The following is a 15,745-nucleotide window of genomic DNA, read 5'->3' on the forward strand; positions in this document are numbered from 1 at the left end:
TAATAATAATAATAATAATAATAATAATAATATTGACATGTAATTTTTTACCTTTTTTACAGTTCCTTGCCTGATGGTTTGTGGGGGTGGGCACAACATAGGTAGCACTTTCTACGTAAACCCATAGATCTGCAAACCCCTCCTCATCCTACTCGAAGGCCTTTTGCCTTCGATCAATTTTTTGCAGCACCTCCTTTTGTCGTTTAAGGTGACATAATTTATTACCCGCTCACGTGAGGGTTTGGGGTTGTATGTGAAATCCCATTGTGTTCCCCCCTAGGTATGGCTGTTCCTTGCTGCGGGGAGGAGGGTGATGGTGGTAGATGGGAGCAGGCTGCTCCATCCTTGGAAGGAAACAAGGACTAAATTAGGGACTCTTGTTTGCCAGGCCGTCGTGGCAGGGGTGACATTGCGATGGGTGATGCTGTTACCCGTATCTCTCCCTCCACGGATCCAGGCACTGTGCTATTAGCAGAGATGCGAAGAAATATTTTTCCATTAGTTTTCATGATGAAAACATCCCTTTTCTCCCTCCACGTGCTGCAAGCCAGTGTCCCTGACCCTTGGCTGGTCTCGTCATCACACTCTCAGCACGGTGACAAGGTAGGAAAGGAAACCAAAGAAGTTGCAGATATCAGGGGACCGGGCTAATTTTCTCAGACATAAAAGCATCTTTTTATTAGTGCTTCTGTTTCTCTCTTATATATGCTCTGGAAAAACAGTCTTTGAAACAGGAGGTGATTTTTTTCCACCTTCTCTTGTGTTTGTGAAATCTGCTGCTAAAATCTTTCCGAGGTTTACAGTCTGAAAACACCCTATTGATGGTTATAGGAATTACTACATTTTTTTCGTCATTTCCATTGCTAAACTGCCCAAACCTGTGTTTCAAGAGGACACATAGCATCCTTGACTGTTGCTGTACTCTCTTGTTTTCATTGCATCCAGATGATGTTGAGGTTTGGGGTTGGTTTTTTTTTTCAATTTACAAAGGAACAACAAAGCCAAATTGGGGAATTCAGGAGTTGAACAAGTTTTTTCCTGTCTGTTACAGTTATTCACCGGTGGGCACAGGGCCAAAGGGTAAATCCCCATCCTTTGAACAGGTATTGCTGGAGTTGGGATAAAGGGGTGGCTGAAGCCTATCAAGGCAAGACAGTGCCACCCCAGGTGGTTTCAGTGAAGGTTGGACACCATGGGGAAGGCCTGAGCCATGGGGATGGAGGGTGGAGGAATGGACCAGGTAGGGTTATCTCCGAAGATGCTCACCTTCCCCTGGAAGAGGAGGATTGGGCTGCTGCAGCCTGCCTTTTGCTACCCAGACCCATCCCTGGCTGCTTGGCCATGGGAGGCCATCTCCTCTGCTGGGCAAGAGGTGGGAGGGGTGAAGGAGGTATGGACATCAAGGTCAGAGTACCTCAAGTGTGGGAAATGGCACTGGGATTTTAAAAGGAGCTGCAGGCAGAGGGAAAAACCTGGTTTTGAATGAATAAACCTTTGCTCATGGGAAGTTTCAAAGGTGTTTCATTATGGCTGTCCTATAAAAAATACATATCATAAAAATCATCTGCTCCTGGGGCAAAGCCCTGTGTACCGAGTGCTTGCAGGGTAGAAAAACGGTGGGTTTAGTTCATTTGAGCTTTCACAGAGGCTAAAATATGCTGCTGGTATAACGTGTCAGAAGCAGAGATCACAGAATCATAGATTGGAAGGGACCTCAAGGATCATCTGGTCCAACCTTTCCAGGTAAGAGCACAGTCTAGACAAGATGGCCCAGCACCCTGTCCAGCTGAGTCTTAAAAGTGTCCAATGTGGCAGAGTCACCCACTTCCCTGGGGCTATTATTCCAATGGGTGACTGTTCTCATGGTGAGAAATTTCTCTCTCAACTCCAGTTGTAATCTCCTCAAGAACAACTTGTGTCCATTCCCCTTGTCCATTTCATGTGACTCCTTGTAAAAAGGGAGTCTCCATTTTCCTTGTAGCTGCCCCTTAGGTACAGGTACGTGGTGATGAGATCTCCTCTAAGCTGCCTTTTCTCAAGGCTGAACAACCCCAGCTCTCTCAGCCTGTCCTCATACAGCAGGCTTCCCAGCCCTTGGATCATCTTGGTGGCCCTGCTCTGGACCCCCTCCAGCCTGTCCACAGCTTTTTTGTACAGTGGGAGCCAGAACTGTACACAGGATTCCAGGTGTGGCCTGACCAGCGCTGAGTAGAGCAGGATAATGACTTCTTTATCTCTGCTGGCGATGCCCTTGTTGATGCAGCCCAGCACCCTGTTGGCCACCTTGGCCACAGCGGCACCCTGCTCACTCCTATTGAGCTGCTCAGGGACCCCTCCCTGCAGCACCCCTGGTGGGATGGGCTCTGCGGTGGGGGTCCTCAGCGGCCATCAGCTGGGTGGCCTGAGAGCCTGGGTGAGCATCGCAGCCTGGGAAGGCTGGCTCAGCGTGGTCCACTGATGGCTCTATTACTGCATCATTTAAGGGAAACCTCCATCGCAAGGAGCACCCACGGCCGGGTTTGAGACCAAGCCCTCCGGGAAAACCTGTATTAAAGTGAAGAGTGGCAGCTCCCTGCGGCTGGGAGGGGAGGGAGGGTAAGGCCAGAGGGATGCTGCTGTGCCACTGTGATACTTTACACCCACACAAGCTCTCCCCACAGCTGTGTGTGCCCCAGACCTGGCGACACTGGAGCCACATCAGCCCTTGGCTTGTGGGCAGCTGTAAGGACACACGTAATGTACAGGACAGGAGATCTCTGCTTCTTCCCCAGCAGTAAAAATCACTGCCGGACTCCCTACCCACGCTGGGGACAGGAGGTGTCTGGACACCTTCCCTGTGCGCTCACTGCAGGTGTACAGCCTTGCACTCGCCTGTGCCTGAGCAGAGATGCAGGGCTGCCCACTGCCTGCGCTCAGCAAGACGCCAGATTTCCAGCCCCACGTGAGCCTTGCAGCCCCGGGCAGTGGCTGAGCCTTGTTAACATCCCAGGGGAGACCTATCCTGCTTCTGGCATCACTTGGGGCTGAGCATCCCAGGGCATCGCTTGGGGCTCAGCACACATGGGCATCACTTGCAGCTCAGCACATGCAGATATTTCTCAGGGCTCAGCACATACAGGTGTCTCTTGGGGCTCAACACACACGGGTGTTGCATGGGGCTCAGCACACACGGGTGTTGCATGGGGCTCAGCACATGTGGGTATTTCTCAGGGCTCAGCACACATGGGTGTCTCTGGGGGCTCAGCACATACGGGTGTTGCTCGGGGCTCAGCACACACGGGTGTTGCGTGGGGCTCAGCACACATGGGTGTCTCTGGGGGCTCAGCACATACGGGTGTTGCTCGGGGCTCAGCACACATGTGTGTTGCGTGGGGTTCAGCACACATGGGCATCACCTGCAGCTCAGCACACGCAAGCGTCCCACAGGGCTCAGCCCACATGGGCATTTCTCAGGGCTCAGCACGATCAGGACATTGCTCAGGGCTCACCATGCTCGGGGCTCAGCACATAGGGCATTACTCAGGGCAACTCTCACCGGCTGTGCCGTGCCGCTGGGCTCGGGGCCAGCCCCCGGCCACCTCTGCCTGCTCTCAGAGGTGCTGTTGGCCTTCAGGCTGCGCCAGGTGTTTGGCCTTGGGTACATCGCTTTGTCTGGCTTGTCTCTCCCACTCTTTGCTGTTTTGCAGTCTCCCATGGGAGAAGACACCCTCCCAGATCTCCTTCCCCTGGAGCTTTCGCTCTGCTTTAACTCTGACTTGAGCAGAGGCCATGGCTCCTTGCTCACCACGCAACCATGTCCCTCACCGAGCAGGGCCACAAGACACGAACCTGCAGAGCAAAATGGCTGAGCGATATATTGACTATTGCTAACGAGCATGCCTGTACAGGGCCTTTACAAGCTGTGCAGTGACCTGACCCTGAGTCTGCCGGTTGCTCTTGAAGTGTTCGTTACCAAAGTCTTATTAACCAGCAGGAGCAAACCGAAAGCACCTTCGTGCTGTCTTACAGATGAACAGAGAGGAGAGCCAAGGAGCTCACAGCATCTTTCCAGCCCATCTGAATCCCTTTGGTACACCAGCCCCAGTGTCCCCAGTGCGGAGCCAGCCGTGTTTTTTGTCCTGCTCAGTGCCCTTTGAGGAATGCTCAGCACACTGCAGAATCCAGCCTGGTCCTTTTGTCAGATGTTGTGTCAAGGGAAAAGTGTTAAAGTTGTGGTCCGTCACGGGGAAGAAATGTCTGTCTTGCAGTGCAAGCCCATGTCTGTCCCCTGTAACGTCCTTCCCGGGTCACATCCAGGCAGGCCTCAGCACTCTGCAGGGGAGGGTCTGGTCCATAGCTTCTCCCTGCCTGCCCGAGGTGGAGGGAGCCGGTGAGATTTACTGCCTGTGGACGCGAAGCCACTGTCGCAGACCTGGGGAGAGATGGTGTCCGTCAGCCCAGGGTCTTCCTCCCAGCTCCCCTTCCTGCTCTTGGGCTGTCCCGGGGCCTGACACCCCTCATCTCCCCCTGGGGCTGGTGGGATGCTTACGGTGAAGGCGGTAGGCAGTGGGGATCAGGCTCAGCAGGAGGATTGGGATGCTGGTGGCCAGGGGGACCCAGACCAAGGGGCTGCAGGCACCTGGAGAGCAAGACAGAACATGGTGTGGAGCTGCCCCTCCAGCTTAGCACCTGGCATCATCCTTCCCCGGCAGCTTTGGGGGATGAAGGGTAGGGTGGGGAGGGGAGAAAAGCAAGACAGGCTGTCAGGAGGGGGGAGGGCATGACCATTACCCAGGGGGGTATCCCTTGGAGGATGCATTACACCCCAAGGCATTGCAGAGAACTTAGCTACAAGTCATGATAAACCTTTTCATGGTGTCCTCCCTGGCATGGGAATTCACCATGCCTGCAGGACTGATGTGGGGCTGCACACCCAAGGGATACCAGAGCTTAGGCAGAGCTAAATGAAAGTACATCCTGGCCCCTAAACCCTTGTATATCCCAGGAAACCAATCCTAAAGGCAGAAGTCAGCTCCATCCAGAGTGGTGGGTCTAGGTGGACCTGGATGCCCACCCCTGAAGGGTCACGCTGTGGTTGCCCCCACCCCAGGACAAGCTCCAGCTGCACGGTGGGGGCCCCCAGGGGTTCAGCAAACCCCTTTTGCCAGGCAGCCTGAGCCAACTCGGTGCCATACCTTTCTTGCCAGCAGCTTTTCTTTTGGTTATGCACCACATGGGCTTTTTGGAGAGCGGTGCCTGAGTGGTCTTCAGCGGCAGAGGCAAAACATCAACTGGTGCATAAGGAGGAGAAGGGGATGGTTAATATGGCACCAAGTGCAGTGGAAGTCTCAAAGAGCAGGCAGGAAGGGCTGGGAATTTTGGCTTTTAAAACTAGACACATCCAGGGACCCCCCCAAAGGACTGGGTCATCCAGAGGGGCTGGGAGCTTGACCTGAACCTCTCGGTGGCCACAGAAGTTACCAAGAGCTTGTAAAAGCATTAATAAAACACTGTAGCAGGCAAACCAGGGCAGAAGGTTAAGGCAGGGAAAAAGGAAACTTCCTTGAGCAACATTTACTGCCCGGCACCATCTTGTCAATGTTGCACAAAATCACAGGTAGTGGGAGATTTCAGTAGCACTGGGAGGTTTTAAGGGATTCCTGGATCTTTTCCATATTCACATTGCTCTAATTTTTGCTCAAAATTGGATTTTTTTCTTTTCTGATAAAATGAGGGTAGGATTTATTATCATGTATCTGAATTACAGTGGAGCTCATTCATTTCTCTGTAAAGTTGGTCAGGAAAATATCCCAGTATTACCATTAAATAGCTGTATATCTGACCACTCAAATGCCACTTATGCAAAATTTTGAGTGATTCAAAACTATTTTTTTCTGCTTCTATTCAGCACTGAAATTCCTATGGAAACCACCGTTCTTTTACATGGAAAGGTGAGACATTGGGTGCCTGGGATTTACCTGGACAACTTCTCCCTTAAATTATGACAGACTTAAAGAAAAGGATTGTAAAGGCAATTTGTTTTATCATGAGTACCAAAGGAAAAAAAAGAAAATATCTAGCAAGGCCTGAGTCCTCCAAGAGCACCTGCTGGTGTTTAGTTTTACTTTGGAGTGTCCTTGATCATGTCGCACTTCAGCCCTGTTTTTCATGCTTTGCTTTGCACGTAGATATGTGCTTGGTTGATAAAAACCAGTTCTCTTTTATCTCGAACCAGCTTTTCTTCAAGCCGGCAAGAATCCAAAAGGGATTTCTCAGCCAGCTCAAGGTGCAGGACATATTTGCAAAAAAACCAGAAAGGTTGGGCTGCTGGGGATGATTTAGATCCAGCAGCTGTAGCTGCATCTTGGTTAAATAAACTATTTGTCTCCTAAAAGCCAGCAAAGAAAGGGCTGAATCCTACTTCAAACGCATTAGTTTTTCTATACTACCTCCTGCTTGGTGGTCAAGGGGAAAATGGGCTGAAAGGAGCTGTTGTATGACCCAGGGTCTGTAAAGCATCGCTCCCCCAGTGCCGCCCGCAGGTAGCTCTGCTTTCTGGTTGGAGCTCCGCAGTGATGGTGGGTTGTGAGCTTTGAGGAATAAATCCCAATTCAATCCTTTATGTGAAGGACTAGCTTGAAACCTGCAGCCAGACCCACCCCAGCAACATGAGGGGTGATGTCCTCTGGCCTTGACGCTGTTCTTGTTGCTTGGGGAAAGGGTGAGGAAGAACCAGGGTGCGGGAGGACCTGGGAGCTGAGCAGGGCACATATCCAGACTCTCATCCGAAGTACCAAGGGGGTGAGAAAAATACAGGGCATGGCAATATTGGGGGCTGAACGTCTTCCCGCAGAAATCCTAAGTCGCTAGGACCAACACGGTGCTCAAGGCATGACCACAGCAGAGCAACTGCTGGTGGCAAAAGGACTGTCACATGCAGCTGACCTAAAATACAGCTATTTTCTGTATTGTCTGACTTCCGTGGTCTCATAGGTCTCTTCAGAAAAACCCCAGAGCACCAACCTTGCATCTCAAAATTGGGAAGGATCTACTAACGCTCATGACCCCTACCCAGGGGACCTCATCACAGCCTGCTGGTGGCATATTTTGGAGCCCCAGGGGTGATGCTTACCCACACCAAGCCGTGTCCCGCTGCCCAGGAGGAGCTCGGAGGACTGGGAGACGGAGCAGTAATAGGTGCCGTTGTCCGAGGCTTGGAGGTGGCTGATGTGCAGGCTGTAGGAGGTGTGGGATCTTGCCCTGTGGACACTAAACTTGTCCTGGCTGATGTTTGCACCATACGTGGGTTTGCCCAACACGTTGAAAAACATCAAGAACTCGAAATTTTGCCTTTCCTGGCTCCAGCGGTACCAGTAGACCCCAGTATTCTCCTTCTTCAGCTCACAGAAGATTTCTGTATTATTATTAGTTTGGGCTAAAACATACTCTGGAGTTTGGGATAGAAGTAGATTTGTACAGAAACCTAAGAAAAAAGAGGCAGGAATATAGTTATTATTTTCCTTTCGTTATTTTTCTTCTGTGCTAAGTACAGATTTACTTTGCGGGTTTAATAAGATCAAGCAGTCACAGACCAAGGGATCACACAAGCGAGAAACGGGAGCATCTTTATCAGGATGCCCCCATATTCCCTTGGAGGCCTTTTTGGGTTCCTCAGCTATTTTTTGGTCAAAACTAGTTATACATGTGGAGTTTGCTCTGTAAACACTCGTTAGGGAGGAGGCTCAGTGGCAGGGAGAAGGATGGAGGGGTGATTTTGAGGGTGTCCTTGGGGCTGTACATGCAGGGAAGGGCTCCCCACCTCCTCCTGCAGATGCCCAGCTCCTGCCCTCCTTTTCTCTCTCATTTTTCAGAGAGGCTTCATTTTTCTTTCAACAGATTTTTTTTTTTTTTGGAGCATCTTAACTTATTTGCCAGATTTTTGTTCTAACAGATGCAACACCAATAAACTTCATCTCAGGTGCAGAAAAAGATGAAAAAACTGTGCAGAACATCTCAAAACGAGCCAATTTGATATTAGTTTTCAGACAATGTTATTTTCACATGAATTTCAAGACCTGGGGAAGGAGAGGGAGGGAGGGGTAGCGGTGGGGTTGAAAGCTTTGCTTTGGCATCGCATGGCCCTGTTTGGGCTTTGCAGCTTTTGTGGAAATTATCTGAGTCGTGTTTGGCCGGGGCAGATGTGAGCGGTGTCTGTGCGCGAGCGAGGACGTGTCCTTGGGAGAAGGACAGCGGGTGACTTGTGATCCTTTCTGTTCAGCAAACAGTCCTACAAAGCTGCAGATACCCTGGGACCGAGTGAAAAACAGCCGTCTGAAGATAAGGATGCTCTCGCTTCCCCGCGGCTGTTTCCCAGGCACGTTACACAGCCATGTGAAAAGCTCAACAAACATGTTTTTTGGCTTTTTTCACCTTAAAATGTCCCTATTCTTTAAAAATCCCAAAGCTTCTTACAGCAATTGTTGCAAACAGCCTTGTGTATCCCTGCAAACCCAGTAGTGTGGAAATGGGTTTGCATGACCACAAGAACACCTGAAGCCATCCTCATGGCCCGTAGCCCTGGTGTTCCCCATGTCCCTGATGGACACAGGCCTTCCTCCAGCCCTGCATCGAGGACCCCGTCGCTGCTGGTGCACTGCAGAGGCGAGCAGGCTTCAGTCCCAACATCTCAGACCTTGCACAGCAGCCACAGCATTTCACCACATCCTCTGGTGCTGAGACAATATAAATGTCTCATTATTATTAAAATACACAATGTCCAGGTTTTGGAGTGCAATTGTCCCAAACTTTGCTCTGGAAAACACCTGTGTGGTTTTTTAGGGGATGAAATGTGTGTGGCCATGGGTGGCTTCAGGGTCTCCTTGACTGCCCTGAGGTCTGGCTCTGCTGGGCACATGGGAAACTTAACCCTCCACGAAAACCTTTTCCTCGAGCTGTTGGAGGGATTATTAGATGAATCAGAAGGGATGAGAAGGGATCCTGGAAAATGCTCAGCTCAGATCTGAGCCAGTGGTCAAGCTCCAGCAGGGTGAGCTGGGATGGAACCAAAGCAGAAGCTCATCCTCTGCCACGCCTACATTCCCCAAAACCTCCTGTGCACTTTCCCAGTGTACACTCTTGCAAGGAACCACAGGGAATTGGGATGGGATGGGTTTTCAGCCTGCAGCAGTTTGAAAACGGTCCCTTTTCCCTTTGCACGTGCAGAGCAAACTCTAATTTATTGGGGTTTTCTCAGCAGGGACCCCACCGTATAGATCTATAGGATACTACTACCTGTATACAGGTGTTGATAAAGTGCCTCGGGCTGTTTGCTGCCAGACTGGCCATGTCTGGATGACCATCACATGGCGTGAACAAAACAATGCAGTCCTGACAGCCTCTAGCGAGGATGCTGGGCACCTCTGGACCTGGGCTGGGCAATGTCTCGGGGACCAGCTTGAGCTGCCACCCTAATACATATATTTATCAAGCTCTCAACACTCTCTGCCTAAGAACTGATGGCACAATTTGTCCTGTAAAGCATAATTCTACCACTTTGCCACGGCATCGACTGTATGTATTCGGTTCAGAACTCCTGCAACCTGTCTGCAAGAAGCAGAGGGCAGCATGGTTTTATAACACACCAATTCCATCTGTGGCCTTTGGGAAACATTCAGTCCTTGGATAGATTTAGAAGAAAATTTGATGGGGTGTTTATTATCTTCATGTTACACAGGCAGCGTAGATAGGTGCTACTTTAACTTCAGCGGCAGCTTCCCGCAGTCCGTCTGCCCTAAGAGGGTGCAGTACAAACAACTCTGCAGTGCCTAAACCTTTATATATTGCACTATAAATAGAATCGAATCGAATCGAATCGAATCGAATCGAATAGAATAGAATAGAATAAATAGGACTGTTTCAGTTGGGATGGACCTACAATGATCATCCAGTCCAACTGCTTGACCACTTCAGGGCTGACCAAAAGCTAAAGTATGTTATCAATGGCATTGCCCAAAATTACATGGTGATAGGTAATAACATCCTGTAGATCTATACTATGCCTGTATATTTAAACTTCCATCAATCAGCTGCCATGCAACGCGCCCCACATGCTGGAGTGGGGTGGAGGAGAGGCTCCAGCATGATTTTAGGTGCCCTCAACCCTTAAGAGATTTGTCCCTCTTACCTAGGATCTGGAGGCAGATGCAGAGATGGAGCCACAGCCGGGCCATGGTGGTGGAGTCAATGACGGCGGGGTTTTGTGCCAGCTCCCCCTTTCCGCACACGGTTACCTCTTGGTGGGTAGGGCTGGCTTCACCCCAAGAGGTTCTCCCCCGTCTCGGCCCAGATGTCTCACCGACAGCTGCCAAAAGGCATCTTCCCTCTTGGTGGGTAGGGCTGGCTTCACCCCAAGAGGTTCTCCCCCGTCTCGGCACAGATGTCTCACCGACAGCTGCCAAAGCGCATCTGCCACGGCAGCGCCCAGAGCCTCAGCCCGGCAGCTTCTTCTGCGCCGAGCCCCAAATCCAGGTGTGCATCAGGACAGCAGCCCCATGTGCTTCTCCAGCACTGCACAGGATCCCCCAAAGTCCCCTTTAGGAAGAAAAAAAATGAAAACTCATTGATTTTCAGTTACAATTTCTTCATCCTTCCTCACCTAGTTTTTCCTCCTTTTAATCTAGCTCCATGCAATTAAAAAATGAAAAATTTAGGAGCTTGGCATTAAAAATAAAAGAAGGAAAGGATGAATTTTGGCTGTTTTCTCCTCCGTTGAAATCAAAAAGCATTCAAAATAAGGAGAAGATGCAATTTGAGCTGCGGGGTCGTTCTCTTCAGCAGAATCTTTAGTGGGAGGTGTTTTTTCTCTGGGCCTGGAAAATGCTGAAAGCCAAAGCAGCTTGCCAGAAGGCAGAGGCGTGAGGCATCACAGAAGACTTTAAAGCCAAGAGCAAGAAACCTCAAACAAATTTAGTGGCTGAAAAACCGCAAAAATAAGGAAATTCTACTGGGGCTCCCCACCTGCTTTGGTAGCTGCGACACTGCGCAGCTCATGTGCAGAAATATTTAAATGATAAAATATCAGGGTGGCTTTGAAATGTTTTCGGGAGGGAGAGCTTTGGACCACTCGGAGTTTCGGATTCGAAGAGTGCAAATACGTGATGTGAAATTACAGGGGTGAACTGGTGTAAAAAAAATATAATTATTAATTTTATTTATTCACTGCCCCTTTGGCTGCTGAGCAGGGTTCAGTTTTCTCTTATTCCCGTGTCATGCAGATGCTCATGATCTTTACAAAGCATCTCCCCTGGCCTGGCTCCCCAGCGAGGGGGGATTTCCTGGGGGGGATCTCACGTCAGGGCACCGAGAAACCTCCCCTGGGGTTTGAGTTGGCGGGTGAATAGGAAAAACGATTTTGCATCTCGTGCAGTGCAATTTTTTGGTCCACTTTGTACCAGATTTTTCCATGCTGCTGTATCACAGCACCTCCCCATTTCTGTTTAAAATAATTTCCTGCTCGAAGCTGGTTGCTAACCACCAAAAGCCTTGCCACCAAGGGCTCGGCTTCTAAAATTTAGGGTTGGCTGAATCGCTCCTTAACTCTTTCCTGGCAGGAGAAAGTAATTTTAGTGTTTTCAAACACATCTCAGTGCTTTTAAGCTCTTGTTTTCAGAGCTGAGCCCCTGACGTGGGGTGCAGCAACCCTTGCTTTTCCCCTCTTTACCTCCTGCTCACTTTTCCCCTTTTATTTCACATGACTCCCAAATTGGGACCTCCCCAGAATGGGTTGTAGGCACCTCTTTTTTTTTGGGGGGGGGGGGAAGGAGGGTGTTTAATATGAGAAATGCCACTGTAAGTGAATTATTCTTTATCCCCATAGTGAAGTTGGTGAGCTGAGCCTGACATCCCAGATGCTGCAATGGCTGCGTCCCCTTTTCCTCGCTGCTGCTGTCACTTGGAGCATCTCCTGGGCTCCTGGCCAGGACCAAAGTGCTCCCAGAAGTGGCTTTTGTCACCGTTGTTACAAGCTTGGACATAGGGTGTGTTACACTGGGCGCCAAATGCTGCTGCAAGGCTGGTGACACCGAGTTGTCTAAGCAGATATATTGGGTTGTCCAAACAAATATTTTGGCTTGGGAGGATCACCCAGGTCATTATAGCAGCTTTACCTATAGGGTGTCTTTATGGAAAGACAAAGGAATATTTGCAATGTAAAAGCATAGTGTGTGTGCTGGAACAGGGATTAATTTTTAATGTTTTTTTTGAAGCTGCTGTTTATACGCAGCTGAACTATCTACCAGCAGCCAAGCTGTTCCCAGCACTGGCTGTTACTCCTACAAGAAAACATTTTGGAGGTGGGATGCCTTTGTCTGGCAGCCCATCGCCAACAAAACTAAAAGCACGGTGGGAACGTGCAGGAGAGCAGCTGCTGTTTATAACAAGCCCATGTTGTTTGGGGCTGCTGGCCTGGAAAGAAAATAGGGGAGGAAAAAAGGTGTAAGTTGAACTGATCTGTTAACACGAGCAAGATTTGTTGGTGACCTTGCTGGGACGCAGCGGCTCCTAATCACGAGTGTTTGGTTCACAGCTGGGCCAAGATGGAGCTGGGGGGGGGGGGATTGCTGAATTTTGGTGTAATTGTGTTACTCTGCATGATTTCTAGGGAGAATTTATTCTTTTTCTGAAGTTAAAGACAACCAGGCCAGTCCCCAGCCCAGTCAACTCCCTTGCCCCATCCCAGTGCTCACCCTGTGGGTCTCCTCCTCACCCACCTGAGGGGGAAAACATCCCCTTTTCTCTTTCTTAGCCCACACCCCACGTACCTCACCACGCCGACACTAATCCCCCACGCTTTCACCAGCTTCGTTACATTTTCAACTTTTTATTCTCTCCCTACGATGGGTTTCTTACAGCAAAGTGTTTGCTCTCAGGGGGTTGGAGCAAAGCATCGGGGTAGAAGAATGGGGTCTACAGATGAGAAGCAGGACCTGTCTGGGGTTTCATCTCTGCTGAAGTCCCATCTTGCAGCAGAGGTAATTGCAGCTGGGCTGTCAATGCCAGGCTGGAGGAATAGTTGCCATAAAAATAAGGAAAAATCCATTCCCTCCATGCTTTCTGGGATACAAGGGCTGACTTTTGGGACTGTGGAGGGATGCTCAGCCTCAAGCCTGGTCCAACACAGCCAGCACCACAGGACCTGGAAATAAGGGCCTGGTGGGGATAAGGGGCTGCTGGATGGAAACTCCCCAGGACTCAAGCAGCCACAGGCGAACTTTTTTTGTGGCTTTTTAAATTTTTAAAAATCACTGTATTCCAAGGAAGGGTGTAGCTTCTGCAGTATTTCATTAGGGGGAAAAGCAGCGATGCAAATGATAGCGTTTTCACTCAGTAAGATCAGTACCACCTTTTTCTTAGTGCAATGGAAGGAAAAAAAAAATCAAGCGGGTCGAGTTTTCTTTTCTAAACTGCTTCGAGCTAAGATGTGGTTTGTAGGATGAGGGTGGGGCGGGTGTCCGTCTGCTTTTGCAGGTGTAGATTTACAGCTGTACTTCAGCTGATGCAATATCACGGTCGAGGATCCTGACACATGGTGGGGTACCCTCAGGGTGTGCACCAGTGCGCGGCGGGCTGGTTTGTGGCAGGGAAAAATGCCACTTTTGAAATCCAGAAGCCAAAATGGATCTAAACTACAAATTGTATGAATTTTCCTGCCATCTCGTTTCCCTCCCCCAGCAAGCAATTTGTGCTTGGAGAGGGAGTCTGGGGGGAACCGCATGTATTACAGGCGTCAGGTGTGAACCCCATGTGTGATCTCCCCAAAAAACCCCAGGTGCTATTGGGGGACTTTGGGAGGGTGGATGCTGAGGGGACAGGCTCCAGCTCTCCCTCTTCAGGGCACTTGGTGCAAGCAGAGGTTAGCATGAGCGAGCGGCGACTAAACCTGGGCCCCTGCAAAATAGATAAGGGGGCAGAGCAGCTGCTCCCATGTGATTTCAGCCTCCCTAATCAGCGCCAAAGAGGATAAGGAAAGACAGGGAAAGTGTCCTTGGGAAGACAAGGGGAGGGATGCAACACCTGCAGGAAGAAAAGCAGCCAAAGAAGTAAACAGAGGTGTTATCAGCCCCAAACAATGACCTGCCACGGCTATAAAAAGCCACCGGGGTGAGACCTCGCGAACACCTTGACCTTAAAGGTGCCGAATCCACCGGAGCTCTGCAGTGACCGTCTCCAGGTCCCCGGGACTTCCAGGACATCCAGCCCAGGATTGGTGAGATCTTATTATTGGGGTCCTACTACGCTTCTGCTTCGCTTCGCCCATTCCCTCACCCCTTCCCCATCCCCTCCCCGGGAGCCGGTGGGTTGCGGCAGCTGCCCACTCGGCCACAGCCGCCCGTCCCCACCTTTCCCGTCCCTTGCTACCAGGTTTGAGGGCGCTTTTCGGAGGGGTGGGTCGCGGGGTCGCAGCCTTCCTCTGCGGGTGGGTTGGTGGTACTGGTGTTATGGTAGCTTTGCCCTGAAACGGAGCCAGCTCGCATCTTGTTCCCCTCACTATGATGACCGACATCGTTAGCAACTGGAAGCTGGAGCAGTTTGTGCTCCAGAAATGCCTCCCCCCAGTTTGGTCCCCGGGGGCCTTCCAGGGCCCGGAGGCATACCAGCAGCTGTGCCAGCAGTGGGAGAGCTGGTCAGAGGAGACCAAAAAGTCCAAACCCTCAAACAGATGCAAGAAGCGAGCGGCTTTGCAGGGTTTGCTGATGGTGGGTAGGGAGTTATCCAAATTGCTGAAGGAGGCTCTTGAGAGCGTGCAGACACTGGAGCAGGCCAAGGGTGAGCTCAAAATGCAGGTGGACAACCTGAGGGCGGAGGTGCAGGGTTTGTGCGGGGACTCTCTGCGGAATGCAGTGGAGATCACCCGGCTGGAGAACAAGCTGGGCTATGAGAAGATGAAAGCAGAGGAGCTGCAGAAGGAGGTTGGGAAGTGGATTGGGGAGACCCATGATGCCCAGAGCGCGGTGCGGGCGGTTCTGCAGGACATCCAGCGGGACCGGGGCACTGGCCCTGATCACAAGGTATGCCACGCCAAGATCCAGGAGCTGCAGGCAGAGTTGGGGGTGTCGAGGGGCATCGTGGCTGCCATCCAAGGCAAGAGGAGCCGGTTTGGGAATGGCGAAGGGGAGGATTCTGTGGACCTGCACCCACCCCACTACGACTATGAGGATGATGTGTGGGGTGCCAACAGCCCCACCAGGCCATCCCCCTACGCTCCTCTGCGGGAAGAGGTGTCCCAGCTGCAGGGAGGGGAGGCAGAGGCTTCCAAAATTAAAAAGAACCCCCCCGATGAGCCAGCCAGCTATGGCCCACTCCAGGCCATAGACACCAACAGGGCTGTCCTCTGGTTTACCCCTGAGCAGCTCAAAACAATGGGGAAGATGCTGGGGCCATTGACAAAGGAGACAGCAGTCAACTGGCTGTCCAGGGCCCAGCGGCTGCCCAGGTGTCAGAGCGGCAACTTGGTCAGTGACCTGATAGACATGGTGAGAAAGTGCATGAAACCAGATGATTTCGCGGCGCTGCCGGGGGACGTGCAGATGGGCAACGTCCAGGACATCAGGGATGTCCAGTTGGCCGTGCTAAAAGTGTTCTTCCCAGAGGTCAACCCCTTAGTCCTCTTCCACCAGGAGAAGCAAAACCCTGAGGAGCGGCCGGATGCCTATGTTAACCGTAAGAAGATGCTCTACCAGATGGCTGGGCTGCCCGGCTCAAAGGACAC

General features: G+C 51.0%; 2 protein-coding genes across 2 annotated transcripts in view; both read right to left on the minus strand.

Annotated features, from left to right (window-relative positions):
- LOC104135259 (T-cell surface glycoprotein CD8 alpha chain-like) overlaps positions 1-3,643 on the minus strand; it is a 21,694-nt gene extending 18,051 nt beyond the window's left edge. The window contains exon 1 of the mRNA XM_035888648.1: positions 3,489-3,643. Coding sequence (XP_035744541.1) covers positions 3,489-3,643 — 155 coding nt within the window. The remainder of the gene's footprint in view (positions 1-3,488) is intronic.
- A 733-nt stretch (positions 3,644-4,376) lies between these two features.
- Positions 4,377-14,293, minus strand: CD8B (CD8b molecule). Its single transcript, XM_009648886.2, is given in 7 exon segments — positions 4,377-4,411; positions 4,529-4,618; positions 5,175-5,270; positions 7,112-7,462; positions 10,163-10,358; positions 10,472-10,593; positions 14,269-14,293. Coding segments are annotated over 7 exon segments (915 nt in total).
- Between the last annotated feature and the right edge of the window lie 1,452 nt (positions 14,294-15,745).

This window comes from Egretta garzetta, unplaced genomic scaffold, assembly GCF_000687185.1.
Source record: "Egretta garzetta isolate BGI_Z169 unplaced genomic scaffold, ASM68718v1 scaffold241, whole genome shotgun sequence".
Lineage (NCBI taxonomy): Eukaryota > Metazoa > Chordata > Aves > Pelecaniformes > Ardeidae > Egretta > Egretta garzetta.